Source organism: Scyliorhinus torazame, chromosome 3, assembly GCF_047496885.1.
Source record: "Scyliorhinus torazame isolate Kashiwa2021f chromosome 3, sScyTor2.1, whole genome shotgun sequence".
Taxonomy (NCBI): domain Eukaryota; kingdom Metazoa; phylum Chordata; class Chondrichthyes; order Carcharhiniformes; family Scyliorhinidae; genus Scyliorhinus; species Scyliorhinus torazame.
Genome location: NC_092709.1, coordinates 356,820,597 through 356,837,718, shown reverse-complemented (window position 1 = coordinate 356,837,718; position 17,122 = coordinate 356,820,597). Strand labels below are relative to the sequence as shown.

General features: G+C 49.2%; 1 protein-coding gene across 2 annotated transcripts in view; it reads right to left on the bottom strand.

Moving 5' to 3' along the window:
- Positions 1-953: 953 nt before the first annotated feature.
- Positions 954-17,122, bottom strand: part of pdcd4a (programmed cell death 4a) — a 73,008-nt gene continuing 56,839 nt past the window's right edge. For both annotated transcript variants that reach the window (XM_072497799.1, XM_072497801.1), the window contains 3 exons: positions 16,633-16,740; positions 10,748-10,887; positions 954-2,306 (listed from right to left, as the gene is read on the bottom strand). In XM_072497799.1, the coding sequence (XP_072353900.1) occupies positions 2,255-2,306; positions 10,748-10,887; positions 16,633-16,740 (300 nt within the window). In that variant the 3' untranslated portion in view covers positions 954-2,254. The remainder of the gene's footprint in view (positions 2,307-10,747; positions 10,888-16,632; positions 16,741-17,122) is intronic.

The following is a 17,122-nucleotide window of genomic DNA, read 5'->3' as shown; positions in this document are numbered from 1 at the left end:
CTCAATTAGTTCACGTGCAGTATTGTGCTCCAGACTAGAGAAGGATATGGAGGTTTTTCAGCGGGGATTTACTCTGGCTTTTGTCTGGTCTGAGGAAAGCGAGTTCCTAGTCTCCCCAGCGAGGTACCCTTACAGCAGCTGGATGTGTGTCATTGGCTCTTCACCACCTGTGTGGTCTTCTCTTGATCACTGCTCCACTGCAGCAGGGGTTGAATATCGAGCTGCTGTGAAACTGGCCATGAGGTGTCGTCAGCAGCCTCCTCCTGACTTACTACAGGACATGATTGGGGGGGGGGGGGGGAAGACACACAGATGTGCACACAATAGAAGGGGGAGGGGGAGAAACAACCCAGAGAGGTACGACTCTGTCACTGACGCTCCACTGCACTGTATGTCTCAGCTCGCAGAGCATCAGGAACTCTCATACATCCATAGTCTGAATTCAGTCTGTTCCTGAATTCTTTGCCCCGCTCCATTGGTAAATGTTGAACTTCAATTATAGATTACAGGAGACAGCCCCTCACCTCTGCTAACCCTCTGCTGGAGCAAGTCACCTAGTACCGCTCTACCGTTTCTCCATGGCCCTGCATATTTTTCATTTTCAGACAATGATTCCTTTTGAAAGCCGAGACTGAATGTGTCTTCACCACACTGGGGCAGTGCATTCCAGATCCCTACAATTTTCTAACAAACACGTGGTTTGTAAACGTAATCCCAGTTACAGCTCAGATTTCTCTCTGATTTTACCAACTCACCAGGATCTTACTCGTGTCAGTAAGTCTCCCTTTCATCCCATCTCAACTCAGGGTACAGACCAAGCTGGGGATTTGTAACAAGTCTTTCAGAGCCAGAAGACTGGGAGAACAAACTCAAATGTAATGTGGTTTGTCCTTGCATCGTCAGGTGATTCACTGTGCACATACATGGCAACGGTATAAATCAAAGACCATGGGTTGGTAGAATCATCTTTATTCCAGATCCAACTTTTCTTAAAAGCGTTTCCCACTATTAAAGACAAAACCGCAATTCCCCTTGTGAGATGTGGATGTTGGGAAAGTGGTTCCATTGTTTCTGAACCAGCCGTCCCTTTCTCATCTCCTGCAAAACTGCTAAGTGCAGTTTGGTCCACATCCCTCACCCACCAATGTGCTCTCTTTAAACTGCACAGATGCTTGGTTGTAGATTAGCCTGGGAGATACAGCGCAGTTTTGTTCTGCAAGAAATAATGCATATGCCTGCAAAAATGTTTTGAAAGGGCTGTGCACCGAAAAGATTGGGCCATGCAGAACAACTAAAGGGAACATTTCCCAGCAGTAAAAATGTCCCACCCCACCACTGCTCTAGTGTCAGTGAAGGTGGTGGGCGCTCTGTTGTGGAGTCTGGAGGGAGTGATCATTCTGCACAGTAATTCAGTTGCTGAGCTCCGAGTAGGAAACACGCCCACCAAAACAGAACACAGCCAAGTAATTTTAACCCCGCTTCCCAACTCTGCACCCCATCGGAATCCACTGCTTTCAGTTTCTATGGTGACAACAAGGCCACTCCTTTAAACACAGTACGATTCAATGCTGCCTTCTCGTTGGTCAGCAGCAGACCAATGATCCCTCCCATTGAGGTCCATTGCTGCTGCCTGCTTTCACAGGTACTTTCTGCTTGGGGATGGTGTATCAATCCTTCCTCAGGATTTCATCCTCCCTAGCTCAGATTCAGGCGAAATTCTCTTTCCTAAAAAGTCCATTCTCCAGAGCAATGGGTGCCCATTATAGGCAAAACACAAAAGAATAAAAGATGAATATAGGAGGGGGGGAGGGCGCAGGAATCCATCTCCTCCAACCCGACCACCCAGTCTGCATAGAAAGCTAATTGGAAACCATACCGACTTCTCTGCTTCTGCTCTGCAGTTTAATGGACATCAGCAAATTGTTTTGGATGGAGATCCAGTGAGCAAATCAGCCATGGCCCAAGACAAACAATCCCTTCCTATCCTGTGATAGAATTTACCATTACAGCCAATAATTGGTAAATGCTGGGTACCCTGAACATTGAAGGGGGCAAGTGCTCAGAGATTTAATTGCCTGCAATGTTTATAAAAATGTGAGAGAGAACAGGTTGCTTCCACCCTCGCTATTGCCACCTGATCCTGCAGCTCTGTAAAAGCCCCTGCTGAGTCACATGTGTTGCATGTAGAAATATGGATGCGGTCCTGGTAAAATGTTCTCGAGTGCAGCAACAGCAGAGTGCGCACAATGACGTCTTACTCCTTGACACGCCCACCATCTCCCTCGCTCACAAAACGCTTACGGCCCCTGGAAGCAACAAAGAACAGGTGATCGTTTGGCAGTACCGACTAGAGTTTTGCTGAAAAAACTGAGACATCTTTTGTCAAAGCTTTTCATCTTGCAGCCAGGATATTTTCAGGAATGCACTGCAAAGGGAACCAACAATACTGTGTGAGAAAAACGTGATTAGTTCACACAAGTAGACTGATTGGTAGAGACATTGCCGTGGAGAATACACCAGCTGATGGTGACTTGACAGTGTAAGGGCAAAGCACAGGGTTTAAACTAGTATGGCAGGGGGGTGGGCACGGGAGCAATAGGTCAGAAGGTGAGAGCATTGAGGGAGAACTAGGGAATAGGGACAGTGGGGCTCTGAGGCAGAGCAGACTGGGAGAAGTTGCTGAACACAGCGGGTCTGGTGGCCTGAAGTGCATATGTTTTAATGCAAGAAGCATTACGGGTAAGGCAGATGAACTTACAGCTTGGATTACTACTTGGAACTATGATGTTGTTGCCATTACAGAGACCTGGTTGAGGGAAGGGCAGGATTGGCAGCTAAACGTTCCAGGATTTAGATGTTTCAGGCGGGATAGAGGGGGATGTAAGAGGGGGATGTAAAAGGGGAGGCGGGGTTGCGCTACTGGTTCGGGAGAATATCACAGCTGTACTGCGGGAGGACACCTCAGAGGGCAGTGAGGCTATATGGGTAGAGATCAGGAATAAGAAGGGTGCAGTCACAATGTTGGGGGTTTACTACAGGCCTCCCAACAGCCAGCGGGAGATAGAGGAGCAGATAGGTAGACAGATTTTGGAAGAGACTAAAAACAACAGGGTTGTGGTGATGGGAGACTTCAACTTCCCCAATATTGACTGGGACTCACTTAGTGCCAGGGGCTTAGACGGGGCGGAGTTTGTAAGGAGCATCCAGGAGGGCTTCTTAAAACAATATGTAGACAGTCCAACTGGGGAAGGGGCGGTACTGGACCTGGTATTGGGGAATGAGCCCGGCCAGGTGGTAGATCACCATAGTCATAGAATTTACAGTGCAGAAGGAGGCCATTCGGCCCATCGAGTCTGCACCGAGTCAACACCTCCACCCTATCCCCATAACCCAGTAACCCCACCCAACACTAAGGGCAATTTATCATGGTCAATCCACCTAACCTGCACATCTTTGGTCTGTGGGAGGAAACCCACGCACACACGGGGAGGATGTGCAGACTCCGCACAGACAGTGACCCAAGCCGGAATTGAACCTGGGACCCTGGAGCTGTGAAGCAATTGTGCTATCCACAATGCTACCGTGCTGCCCAATAGGAGAGTTTCAGTAAGGGAGCATTTCGGTAACAGTGACCACAATTCAGTAAGTTTTAAAGTACTGGTGGACAAGGATAAGAGTGGTCCGAGGATGAATGTGCTAAATTGGGGGAAGGCTAATTATAACAATATTAGGCGGGAACTGAAGAACATAGATTGGGGGCGGATGTTTGAGGGCAAATCAACATCTGACATGTGGGAGGCTTTCAAGTGGCAGTTGAAAGGAATTCAGGACCGGCATGTTCCTGTGAGGAAGAAGGATAAATACGGCAATTTTCGGGAACCTTGGATAACGAGAGATATTGTAGGACTCGTCAAAAAGAAAAAGGAGGCATTTGTCAGGGCTAAAAGGCTGGGAACAGATGAAGCCTGCGTGGAATACAAGGAAAGTAGGAAGGAACTTAAGCAAGGAGTCAGGAGGGCTAGAAGGGGTCACGAAAAGTCATTGGCAAATAGGGTTAAGGAAAATCCCAAGGCTTTTTACACGTACATAAAAAGCAAGAGGGTAGCCAGGGAAAGGGTTGGCCCACTGAAGGATAGGCAAGGGAATCTATGTGTGGAGCCAGAGGAAATGGGCGAGGTACTAAATGAATACTTTGCATCAGTATTCACCAAAGAGAAGAAATTGGTAGACGTTGAGTCTGGAGAAGGGTGTGTAGATAGCCTGGGTCACATTGAGATCCAAAAAGACGAGGTGTTGGGTGTCTTAAAAAATATTAAGGTAGTTAAGTCCCCAGGGCCTGATGGGATCTATCCCAGAATACTGAAGGAGGCTGGAGAGGAAATTGCTGAGGCCTTGACAGAAATCTTTGGATCCTCACTGTCTTCAGGGGATGTCCCGGCGGACTGGAGAATAGCCAATGTTGTTCCTCTGTTTAAGAAGGGTAGCAAGGATCATCCAGGGAACTACAGGCCGGTGAGCCTTACTTCAGTGGTAGGGAAATTACTGGAGAGAATTTTTCGAGACAGGATCTACTCCCATTTGGAAGCAAATGGACGTATTAGTGAGAGGCAGCATGGTTTTGTGAAGGGGAGGTCGTGTCTCACTAACTTGATAGAGTTTTTCGAGGAGGTCACTAAGATGATTGATGCAGGTAGGGCAGTGGATGTTGTCTATATGGACTTCAGTAAGGCCTTTGACAAGGTCCCTCATGGTAGACTAGTACAAAAGGTGAAGTCACACTGGATCAGGGGTGAGCTGGCAAGGTGGATACAGAACTGGCTCGGTCATAGAAGGCAGAGAGTAGCAATGGAAGGATGCTTTTCTAATTGGAGGGCTGTGACCAGTGGTGTTCCTCAGGGATCAGTGCTGGGACCTTTGCTCTTTGTAGTATACATAAATGATTTGGAGGAAAATGTAACTGGTCTGATTAGTAAGTTTGCAGACGACACAAAGGTTGGTGGAATTGCAGATCGCGATGAGGACTGTCAGAGGATACAGCAGGATTTAGATTGTTTGGAGACTTGGGCGGAGAGATGGCAGATGGAGTTTAATCCGGACAAATGTGAGGTAATGCATTTTGGAAGGGCTAATGCAGGTAGGGAATATACAGTGAATGGTAGAACCCTCAAGAGTATTGAAAGTCAAAGAGATCTAGGAGTACAGGTCCACAGGTCACTGAAAGGGGCAACACAGGTGGAGAAGGTAGTCAAGAAGGCATACGGCATGCTTGCCTTCATTGGCCGGGGCATTGAGTATAAGAATTGGCAAGTCATGTTGCAGCTGTATAGAACCTTAGTTAGGCCACACTTGGAGTATAGTGTTCAATTCTGGTCGCCACACTACCAGAACGATGTGGAGGCTTTAGAGAGGGTGCAGAAGAGATTTACCAGAATGCTGCCTGGTATGGAGGAGTGGTTGAATAAACTCGGTTTGTTCTCACTGGAACGACGGAGGCTGAGGGGCGACCTGATAGAGGTCGACAAAATTATGAGGGGCATAGACAGAGTGGATAGTCAGAGGCTTTTCCCCTGGGTAGAGGGGTCAATTACTAGGGGGCATAGGTTTAAGGTGCGAGGGGCAAGGTTTAGAGTAGATGTACGAGGCAAGTTTTTTACACAGAGGGTAGTGGGTGCCTGGAACTCGCTGCCGGAGGAGGTGGTGGAAGCAGGGACGACAGTGACATTTAAGGGGCATCTTGACAAATACATGAATAGGATGGGAATAGAGGGATACGGACCCAGGAAGTGTAGAAGATTGTAGTTTAGTCGGGCAGCATGGTCGGCACGGGCTTGGAGGGCAGAAGGGCCTGTTCCTGTGCTGTACATTTCTTTGTTCTTTCTTTGTACTTGAAATTTAAGCCAGGTAGCTTGACTGATTGGGCGGGCATTACCCTGAGGCATGAACCAGTGAATGGTGGTCAGTTTTTAGCTGAAATAGGCTGTACATGCTCCATTTGCACAGAGCAGAGCCCTGTGTATAATATGTACCCGGCAGTAGATGAAAATGCACCACACTGCGAGCCTGGCAATCTTAAATTGGTTGTCAGCATAATTCTTAGCACACAAAGAACAACAAAGAACAAAGAAATGTACAGCACAGGAACAGGCCCTTCGGCCCTCCAAGCCCGTGCCGACCATACTGCCCGACTAAACTACAATCTTCTACACTTCCTGGGTCCGTATCCTTCTATTCCCATCCTATTCATATATTTGTCAAGATGCCCCTTAAATGTCCCTATCGTCCCTGCCTCCACTACCTCCTCCGGTAGTGAGTTCCAGGCACCCACTACCCTCTGCGTAAAAAACTTGCCTCGTACATCTACTCTAAACTTTGCCCCTCTCACCTTAAACCTATGCCCCCTAGTAATTGACCCCTCTACCCTGGGGAAAAGCCTCTGACTATCCACTCTGTCTATGCCCCTCATAATTTTGTATACCTCTATCAGGTCGCCCCTCAACCTCCTTCGTTCCAGTGAGAACAAACCGAGTTTATTCAATCGCTCCTCATAGCTTATGCCCTCCATACCAGGCAACATTCTGGTAAATCTCTTCTGCACCCTCTCTAAAGCCTCCACATCCTTCTGGTAGTGTGGCGACCAGAATTGAACACTATACTCCAAGTGTGGCCTAACTAAGGTTCTATACAGCTGCAACATGACTTGCCAATTCTTATACTCAATGCCCCGGCCAATGAAGGCAAGCATGCCGTATGCCTTCTTGACTACCTTCTCCACCTGTGTAGCCCCTTTCAGTGATCTGTGGACCTGTACTCCTAGATCTCTTTGACTTTCAATACTCTTGAGGGTTCTACCATTCACTGTATATTCCCTACCTGCATTAGCCCTTCCAAAATGCATTACCTCACATTTGTCCAGGTTAAACTCCATCTGCCATCTCTCCGCCCAAGTCTCCAGACAATCTAAATCCTGCTGTATCCTCAGACAGTCCTCATCGCTATCCGCAATTCCACCAACCTTTGTGTCGTCTGCAAACTTACTAATCAGACCAGTTACATTTTCCTCCAAATCATTTATATATACTACAAAGAGCAAAGGTCCCAGCACTGATCCCTGTGGAACACCACTGGTCACAGCCCTCCAATTAGAAAAGCATCCCTCCATTGCTACCCTCTGCCTTCTATGGCCTAGCCAGTTCTGTATCCACACTTGAGGATTATTTAGCAAATGTTCAATCGCGGAATCACATCTACTGTTGGACAATGTGCTTTGAGTTTTGCAAGCACAGTCTGGTTAGATACGGTCTGTACGCTGCCCGGGGTGAACAGTGAGCAGGGACATGCATGGCCTACATCCCTCACATCACACTAGCACTGCAATTCATAATACCACATTTGAGAGATAGGCAGAACGTCCTTTTGGCTTGGCGGCAGCATTTCTTTCATTTGTTCTCGGGATGTGAGTGTCTCTGGCTGGGCCAGCATTTGTTGCCCATCCCTAATTGCCTTTGGACTGAGGGATTTGCTCGACCCCTTCAGAGGACATTTAAGAGTCAACCACATTGCTGTGGGTCTGGAGTCACATGTAGGCCAGACCGGGTAAGGACGACAGATTTCCCTCCGTAAAGGACAGTAGTGAACCAGGCGGGATTTTAAGACAATTGACAATGGTTTCATGGTCATTGTTAGACTTTTAATTCCAGATTTTTATTGAATTCAAATTTTACCAAATTTTTGCTGTGGTGGGATTCGAACCTGGGACCACAGTGCATTACCCTGGGTTTCTGGATCACTAGTCCAGTGACAATACGACTACACCACACCTCCATATCCTGTTGTGCTGAATGCCACGTGTAACAGTGTGAACAGCTAGCTTTACCTGTTCACGTGTGAAATCTCGTGCCCTTGCAGGGTAATCGGAAGTAGACGCTCTTCAGGGCTGTTCATGATTTTGTGCAATATACAACCCAGAATGATCTGACCAGGGTAGCCGGGATCTGGGAGGGGATCTCGCAAGGGGCTGGTTTAGCACAGTGGGCTAAACAGCTGAACAAGGCCAGCAGCGTGGGCTCAATTCCCGTACCGGCCTCCCCGAATAGGCGCCCGAGTGTGGCGACTAGCGGTTATTAGGGTGTTTTTGATGCAACCCTATCTCAGCATCAAACCTGCATGGTGAGCAAAAGGTTTGGGCCATATTTACGAGGTTGCACTGATAAGGCCAATCTTGATGTGTGGATCTGTAAGAATTCCAGTGCATATATTGACCTGTAAAGATAGGTTTGACGTAGACCACGGTACTGAATCCCTTGGCAGATTTCCGAACCAGTACGTAAGAAAAGAGAGTTCATTTGACTGTTTTATTTCGGTGTATTTGAGTGCAGGATGGAGCCTATTAAGATTGATTGATTTTTAGAAAATTTTCCAATTAAGGGATAATTAAGTGTGGCCAATCCACCTACCCTGCACACCTTCAGGTTGTGGGGGTGAAACCCATGCAGACACAGGGAGATGTGCAAACTCCACACGGACAGTGACCCGGGGCCGGGATTGAACCAGTGTCCTCAACGCCATGAGCAGTGCTAACCACTGTGCCACCGTGCCGCACAATAGGAGCCCATTAAGATTGACAATGCTCGGCCTTTAACTGTCAGTCACCATCAACTGATGCATTCTCCATGGCAACGCCTATACCAGAGTTCACTTGCCCAATCAGCACAGTATAAATTTATTGATTCCCCTTGCATTGCATTCTAGTGAATGTCTTGAGGAATACAAGGTGAAAAGCTTCGACAAGAAAAATACCCTTTCCAGTAATTCTAAAGAATGTGATTCAAATCAACAAACAGCGACTCGGTGAGAAACGTTTGCACCAATAAAGTGAGACCAGTGTCAGCTGCTGTAGCTCAGGTGTGTCTGGTTGATTTTAGGCATTAAAATTGGGTCAGGGCCAGGCTTCTGTACATGATCACTTCTGGGAAGTTGGTGGAGGATAGACTTGGCCATGCTGCTCCCATGAAGGGAAGTGCGCTGACAGCCAGAGGTTCAGGCATGTTCACACACAAGAAAAATGGGCACTTCAGCAAAGCACAGGAAGCAACTTGCACATGCAACTCTTGCCATAGAGCGGTTCTAGTCCCAGCATGGAGACGGTTTACAGTATTACAATGCCAGCACGGCTCTGTACAATAGGGACAGCTCGCAGAATTCCAGGTGAGGCGAGAGTGACTGCCCTTGACATCAAGGAGTCCTAGCAAAACGGAGTCAATGGGAATCGGGGGAACTCTGCTGGTTGGACCCATATAATAATAATGTTTATTAGTGTCACAAGTAGGCTTACATTAACACTGCAATGAAGTTACTGTGAAAAGCCCCTGGTCGCCACATTCCGGCACCTGTCTGAGGGAGAATTCAGAACGTCCAATTCACCAAACACAAAGAAAGATGGTTGTGGTTGTTGGGGGTCAGTCATCTCAGCTCTAGTACATTACTGGAGTTCCTCAAGGGCCCAACGTTCAGCTGCTTCATCAATGACCTTCCTTCCATCATAAGGTCAGAAGTGGGGATGTTTGTGGATGACTGCACAATGTTCAGCACCATTCCCAACTCCTCAGATAATGAAGCAGTCCCTGTCCAAATGCAGCAAGACCTGGACAGTATCCAGGCTCGGGCTGACAAGGGGCAAGTTACATTCACACCACAAGTGCCAGGCAATGGCCATCCCCTACAAGAGAGGATCTAACCATCGCCCCTTGACATCCAATGGCATTACCATCGCTGAATCCCCCACAATCAACATCCTGGGGGTTACCATTGATCAGAAACTGAGCTGGACTAGCCACATTCATACTATGGCTACCAGGGCAGGTCAAAGGCCAGGAATCCTGCGTTGAGTAACTCACCTCCTGATCCCCCAAAGCCTGTCCACCATCTCCAAGGCACAGTCAGGAGTGTGATGGAATACTCTCCACTTACCTGGATTAGCGCAGCTCCAACACTCAAAAAGCTCGACACCATCCAGGAAAAAGCAGCCGCTTGATTGCTCTCCCTTCACTCGCTCCACTACTGACACAGTGTCAGCCGCGTGTACCATCGACAAGATGCACTGCAGCAACTCACCAAAGTTCCTTAGGCAGCACCCTTCAAACCTATGATCTCTACTATCTAGAAGGACAAGAGCAGCAGATACCTGGGAACTCCACCACCTGGCGGTCGAACTCCAAGTCACTGACTTGGAAATATATCGCCGTTCCTTCACTGTCGCTGGGGCAACATCCTGGAACGCCCTCCCTAACAGCACAGTGGGTGTACCTCCACCACATGGACTGCAGCGGTTCAAGACAGCAGCTCACCACCAACTTCTCTAGGGCAGTTGTGGAGGGCGATAAATACTGGCCGAGTCTGTAACGGCCACATCGCATGAATGAATTTTTAAAAATTACAATCCCGGCATAGCTGGTATAATCGAGAGCGCTTGCAGCATTGCTTTCTATAACGGAAATTCTCAGAAATTTGCACTGACATCTTTAACATCCTCTTACATTATAAATGAGCTCAGTTTAACGTCACATTTAAACCACACTGACCGTGCAGGGTTTTCTCAGTTCTGCACTAATGCACAGCCTTGTGAGCCCAAGACTGAAAATGCTAACAACCGCCACAACCCCCTTTCTAAATTAACAGGGGTTTTGAGTCGAGCTCAGTACTTTTGAGTGGTTGTTGAGAAACTCCTCGGTGAAAGATTTGGTGCACTCACCGTGAAGGACAGCTGTCATGAAGCTGTTTGGTAATAACGGCCTCCTGGAAACAGAGGTGCAAGAATTTCTCCAGGATTGTGTGGGCGAGCGGCACGTCCAGGTTTATATCCGGTAACTCTTCAAACACTCGCTGGAAGCCCTGAAAATGAGCAGATAAAGCCGCACTAGTCCCCAGTCTAGTTACACATTCCAACATTTTCTTTGGCCCACTGCTGATAGGCTAAGTTGTTTTCTGTATTCTCTCATCCTCCATTCTTAAACAGCGCAGTACGTTTGCTACCGATCAATGGGAGTGAGTGAATCTGTCGTGAACCACGTTCGAAATAACATCGTGGATAAACACCATTAAACTTCAAGTCCAACAATAGTTAATTACCGGGCAGGTTTTCTTATGAGAAAAGGTTGGAGAGGTTAGGTTTGTATCCACTAGAGTTTAGAAGAGTATGGGAGGGGGGTTTGATTAAAATCTTGGTAAGGTCCTTAGGGGTATTGACAGGGTGGGTGTGGAGAGGATGTTTCCCCTTGTGGGAGAATCTAGAACTGGGGCGGTCACGTTTTAAAAATAAGGGGTCATTCATTTAAGACGGATGAGGATAATTCTTTCTCCGAGGGTGATGAATCTTTAAAACTCTTCCTCAAAAGGCGGTGGAAGCAGAATCTTAGAATATTCCAAAGGCAGAGTGAGCTAGATTATTAACTAACAAGGGGGTGAACATAAGAACTAGGAGCAGGAGTAGGCCATCTGGCCCCTCGAGCCTGCTCCGCCATTCAATGAGATCATGGCTGATCTTTGTGGACTCAGCTCCACTCTCCGGCCCGTACACCATATCCCCAAATCCCTTTATTCTTTAGAAAGGCATCTATCTTTCTCTTAAAAACGTTTAAAGAAGGAGCCTCAACTGCTTCACTGGGCAAAGAATTCCAGAGATTCACAACCCTTTGGGTGAAGAAGTTCCTCCTACACTCCGTCCTAAATCTACCTCCCCTTATTTTGAGGCTATGCCCCCTAGTTCTGCTTTCCCCGACCAGTGGAAACAATTTGCCCGCATCTATCCTATCTATTCCCTTCATAATTTTATATGTCTCAATAAGATCCCCCCGCATCCTTCTAAACTCCATTGAGTACAGTCCCAGTCTACTCAACCTCTCGTCATAATCTAATCCCCTCAACTCTGGGATCAACCTAGTGAATCTCCTCTGCACTCTCTCCAGTGCCAATATGTCCTTTCTCAGGTAAGGAGACCAAAACTGAACACAATACTCCAGATGCGGCCTCACCAACACCTTATACAATTGCAGCATAACCTCCCTAGTCTTGAACTCCATCCCTCTAGCAACGAAAGACAAAACTCGATTAGCCTTCTTAATCACCTGTTGCACCTGCACACCAACTTTTTGCGACTCGTGCACTAGCACACCCAGGTCCCTCTGCACAGCAGCATGTTTTAACATCTTACCGTTTAAATAATAATCCATTGTGCTGTTATTCCTCCCAAAATGGATAGCCTCACACTTGGCAACATTGAATTCCATCTGCCAGACCCTAGCCCATTCACCTAACCTATCCAAATCCTTCTGCAAACTTCCGGTATCCTCTGCCCTTTTTGCTTTACCACTCACCTTAGTGTCGTCTGCAAACTTTGACACATTGCACTTGGTCCCCAACTCCAAATCGTCTATGTAAATTGTGAACAACTGCGGGCCCAACACTGATCCTTGAGGGACCCCACTAGTTACAGGTTGCCAACCAGAGAAACACCCATTTATCCCCACTCTCTGCTTTCTGTTAGTTAACCAATCCTCTACCCATGCAACCACTTTACCCTCAATGCCATGCATCTTTAGTTTATGCAGCAACCTTTTGTGTGGCACCTTGTCAAAAGCTTTCTGGAAATCCATACATACCACATCCATTGGCTCCCCGTTATCTACTGCACTGGTAACGTCCTCAACAAATTCTACCAAATTAGTCAGACACGACCTGCCCTTTGTGAACCCATGCTGCGCCTGCCCAATGGGACAATTTCACTCCAGGTGCCCCGCTATTTCCTCCTTAATGATAGATTCCAGCATTTTCCCTACAACCGAAGATAAGCTTACCGGCCTATAATTACCCGCTTTCTGCCGACCTCCTTTTTTAAACAGTGAAAGGTTATCGGGGGTCGGCAGGAGTGTGGGGTTGAGGTCACAATCAGATCAGCTGTGATCTTATTGAATGGCGGAGCTGGGCAGCACGGTAGTAGCACAGTGGTTAGCACTGCTGCTTCACAGCGCCAGGGTCCCCGGTTCAATTCCCAGCTTGGGTCACTGTCTGTGCGGAGTCTGCGCGTTCTCCCCGTGTCTGCGTGGGTTTCCTCCGGGCGCTCCGGTTTCCTCCCACAAGTCGCGAAAGATGTGCTGTTAGGTAATTTAGACATTCTGAATTCTCCCTCTGTGTACCCGAACAGGCGCCGGAATGTGGCGTCTAGGGGCTTTTCACAGTAACGTCATTGCAGTGTTTATGTAATTTTACTTGTGACACCAATAAAGATTATTATTATAGCAGGCTCGAGGGCCGAGTGGCTTGCTCCTAATTCACATGTTCTCATGAATGAATATCGATCGGAATAAAAGTGACATCTTTCACCGGGCTCACATGGCAGCACACCGGGCTCACATGGCAGCACACCGGGCTCACATGGCAGCACACCGGGCTCACATGGCAGTACACCGGGCTCACATGGCAGCACACCGGGCTCACATGGCAGCACACCGGGCTCACATGGCAGCACACCGGGCTCACATGGCAGTACACCGGGCTCACATGGCAGTACACCGGGCTCACATGGCAGCACACCGGGCTCACATGGCAGCACACCGGGCTCACATGGCAGCACACCGGGCTCACATGGCAGTACACCGGGCTCACATGGCAGCACACCGGGCTCACATGGCAGCACACCGGGCTCACATGGCAGCACACCGGGCTCACATGGCAGCACACCGGGCTCACATGGCAGCACACCGGGCTCACATGGCAGTACACCGGGCTCACATGGCAGCACACCGGGCTCACATGGCAGCACACCGGGCTCACATGGCAGTACACCGGGCTCACATGGCAGCACACCGGGCTCACATGGCAGCACACCGGGCTCACATGGCAGCACACCGGGCTCACATGGCAGCACACCGGGCTCACATGGCAGCACACCGGGCTCACATGGCAGCACACCGGGCTCACATGGCAGCACACCGGGCTCACATGGCAGCACACCGGGCTCACATGGCAGCACACCGGGCTCACATGGCAGCACACCGGGCTCACATGGCAGCACACCGGGCTCACATGGCAGCACACCGGGCTCACATGGCAGCACACCGGGCTCACATGGCAGCACACCGGGCTCACATGGCAGCACACCGGGCTACATGGCAGCACACCGGGCTCACATGGCAGCACACCGGGCTCACATGGCAGCACACCGGGCTCACATGGCAGCACACCGGGCTCACATGGCAGCACACCGGGCTCACATGGCAGCACACCGGGCTCACATGGCAGCACACCGGGCTCACATGGCAGCACACCGGGCTCACATGGCAGCACACCGGGCTCACATGGCAGCACACCGGGCTCACATGGCAGCACACCGGGCTCACATGGCAGCACACCGGGCTCACATGGCAGCACACCGGGCTCACATGGCAGCACACCGGGCTCACATGGCAGCACACCGGGCTCACATGGCAGCACACCGGGCTCACATGGCAGCACACCGGGCTCACATGGCAGCACACCGGGCTCACATGGCAGCACACCGGGCTCACATGGCAGCACACCGGGCTCACATGGCAGCACACCGGGCTCACATGGCAGCACACCGGGCTCACATGGCAGTACACCGGGCTCACATGGCAGTACACAGGGCTCACATGGCAGCACACCGGGCTCACATGGCAGCACACCGGGCTCACATGGCAGTACACCGGGCTCACATGGCAGCACACCGGGCTCACATGGCAGTACACAGGGCTCACATGGCAGCACACCGGGCTCACATGGCAGCACACCGGGCTCACATGGCAGCACACCGGGCTCACATGGCAGTACACCGGGCTCACATGGCAGCACACCGGGCTCACATGGCAGCACACCGGGCTCACATGGCAGCACACCGGGCTCACATGGCAGTACACCGGGCTCACATGGCAGTACACCGGGCTCACATGGCAGTACACAGGGCTCACATGACATTGGCCCGGATGAGCAGATTCTTTGGGGTGGAGGACAGGTGCGCAAAATGTACGGGAGGACCAGCGACCCATGTCCACATGTTCTGGGCATGTCCAAAGCTGAGGGGATTTTGGCAGGGGTTTGCTGACATCATGTCCAAGGTATTAAAAACAAGGGTGGCATTGAGTCCAGAGGTGGAGATTTTTGGGGTGTCGCAGGATCCGTGAATACAGGAGGAGAAGGAGGCAGACATTCTGGCCTTTGCTTCCATGGTAGCCTGGAGGTGGATATTACTAGCATGGAGGGACTTGAAGCCCCTGAAGTTGGAGACCTGGCTATTGGACATGGCTGGCTTTCTCTGCCTGGAGAAAATTAAGTTTGCCGTGAGAGGGTCATTGTTAGGGTTCGCCCAGAGGTGGCAACCATTCATCGACTTCTACTTCTTCGCAGAGAATTAATCGTCAGCAGGGGGAGGGGGATGGGGGGGTGGTAGGTTAGCGTAGATTAGGGGGTTAAGTAATGGTGGGACCTGTGGGGGAGGGAGGCAGTATTTATACTATGTTTATATTTTCATGTACATTGTTTATATTGCTACTGTTACAATGCCCAAAAAAATACCTCAATAAAATGTTTATTAAAAAAAAAGTGACACCTTTATTCAGGAACGGGTGCGAGGACATTCCTGGCTGGTCAGTTCGTAAGAGGCTTTTGAAACAATTCGGGGTGAAAAAAATAAATAAAGAGGCGGTTGAAGAGGTTTAATTAAGGCGAGCCAATCAGAAGGATTTATACAGAGAGGGGTCAAGGGAGTCTGACCCTCATGAATTCTTTTGCTGACGTGACAGAGAAAGTCGGTGAAGGAAATGTGGTGGATTTTAAGTGTTTGGCAAAATACCACAAATAAAGAGTGGTTAACCAAATTGAGGCTCATGTAATAGGAGGGTGTGTGCCAAGGAGGGTGTGTGCCAGTTTTGATAAACAGTTGGCTTCAGGACAGAAAACAGCGAGTTGTGGAGGATCATCGACAGCGGTTTTCCCAAAACGACAGCACTAAAAATATGTGTGTGTGCGTAAATAAACGATTTAAATCTTGGAATACAGAATTACATTTCTAAATTTGCTAATACCATATTTGGAAGTGTGGTAGACATTGAGGAATAGGCCAATTAACTGTCACTGGATATATGACCAGTAGAACAGAGAGACGGGAGATGGAATTTAATAGAGAGAATAATTTAATATAGAGAAGTTTGAGGTGATGCATTTTGCAGGGTAGGGACCTCCAACAACCACTACCATCATTCCTTGGTGCCAGGTATGACTCATAGAATCATAGAATTTTACAGCTCAGAAGGAGGCTATTTGGCCCAGCACCCTACTTAAGCCCATGCTTCCACCCTATCCCTGTAACCCAGTAACCCTACCTAACCTTTTTGGCCATAACGGGCAATTTATCATGGCCAATCCACCTAACCCGCACATCTTTGGACTGTGGGAGAAAACCGGAGCACCCGGAGGAAACCCACGCAGACACGGGGAGAACGTGGAGACTCCACGCAGACAGTGACCCAAGCCGGAATCGAACCTGGGACCCTGGAGCTGTGAAGCAACAGTGCTAACCATAGGGAAGGCCAGTGAGAAGCAGGGGCCCGTGGGGGGGGAGCCTACCCGGTTCATCTGGTCCAGTGTGATGAGGCCGCTCTCCCACAGCATTTTCAGCAGCTCCACCATCTTTGCTGCTGTATTTCCAGTCGACTCCAGCACCATGACAACGGCCTGAGGGGGAAGAAGCATTTCTAGTTGCACAGCTCTTTTCACATCATATAAAGATTCACAACCAATGAATTGCTCTTGTAATTATTATTACTGGCTGGGCAAATGCAGCAGCAGCCATTTTGTACACAGCAAGTTCCCACAGAAAAAAACATTGAGGTAACAGCTAACTGGTCATTTAAGTGGTGATGGAGGAAGAACACTGACTCGAACAGCGGTGAGAACTCCCTGCTCTCCGTCCAATAAGGCCTGGCATCTTTAGCAGACAACGCCTTCATTTAGTGTCTTACCGGAAAGATGGCATCTCTGACGATGATGTGCTCCTTGCTTACTAACACATGCTTGTGCTTAGGATTGAGCAGTGACACCAAGGTTAAAGTGAAAG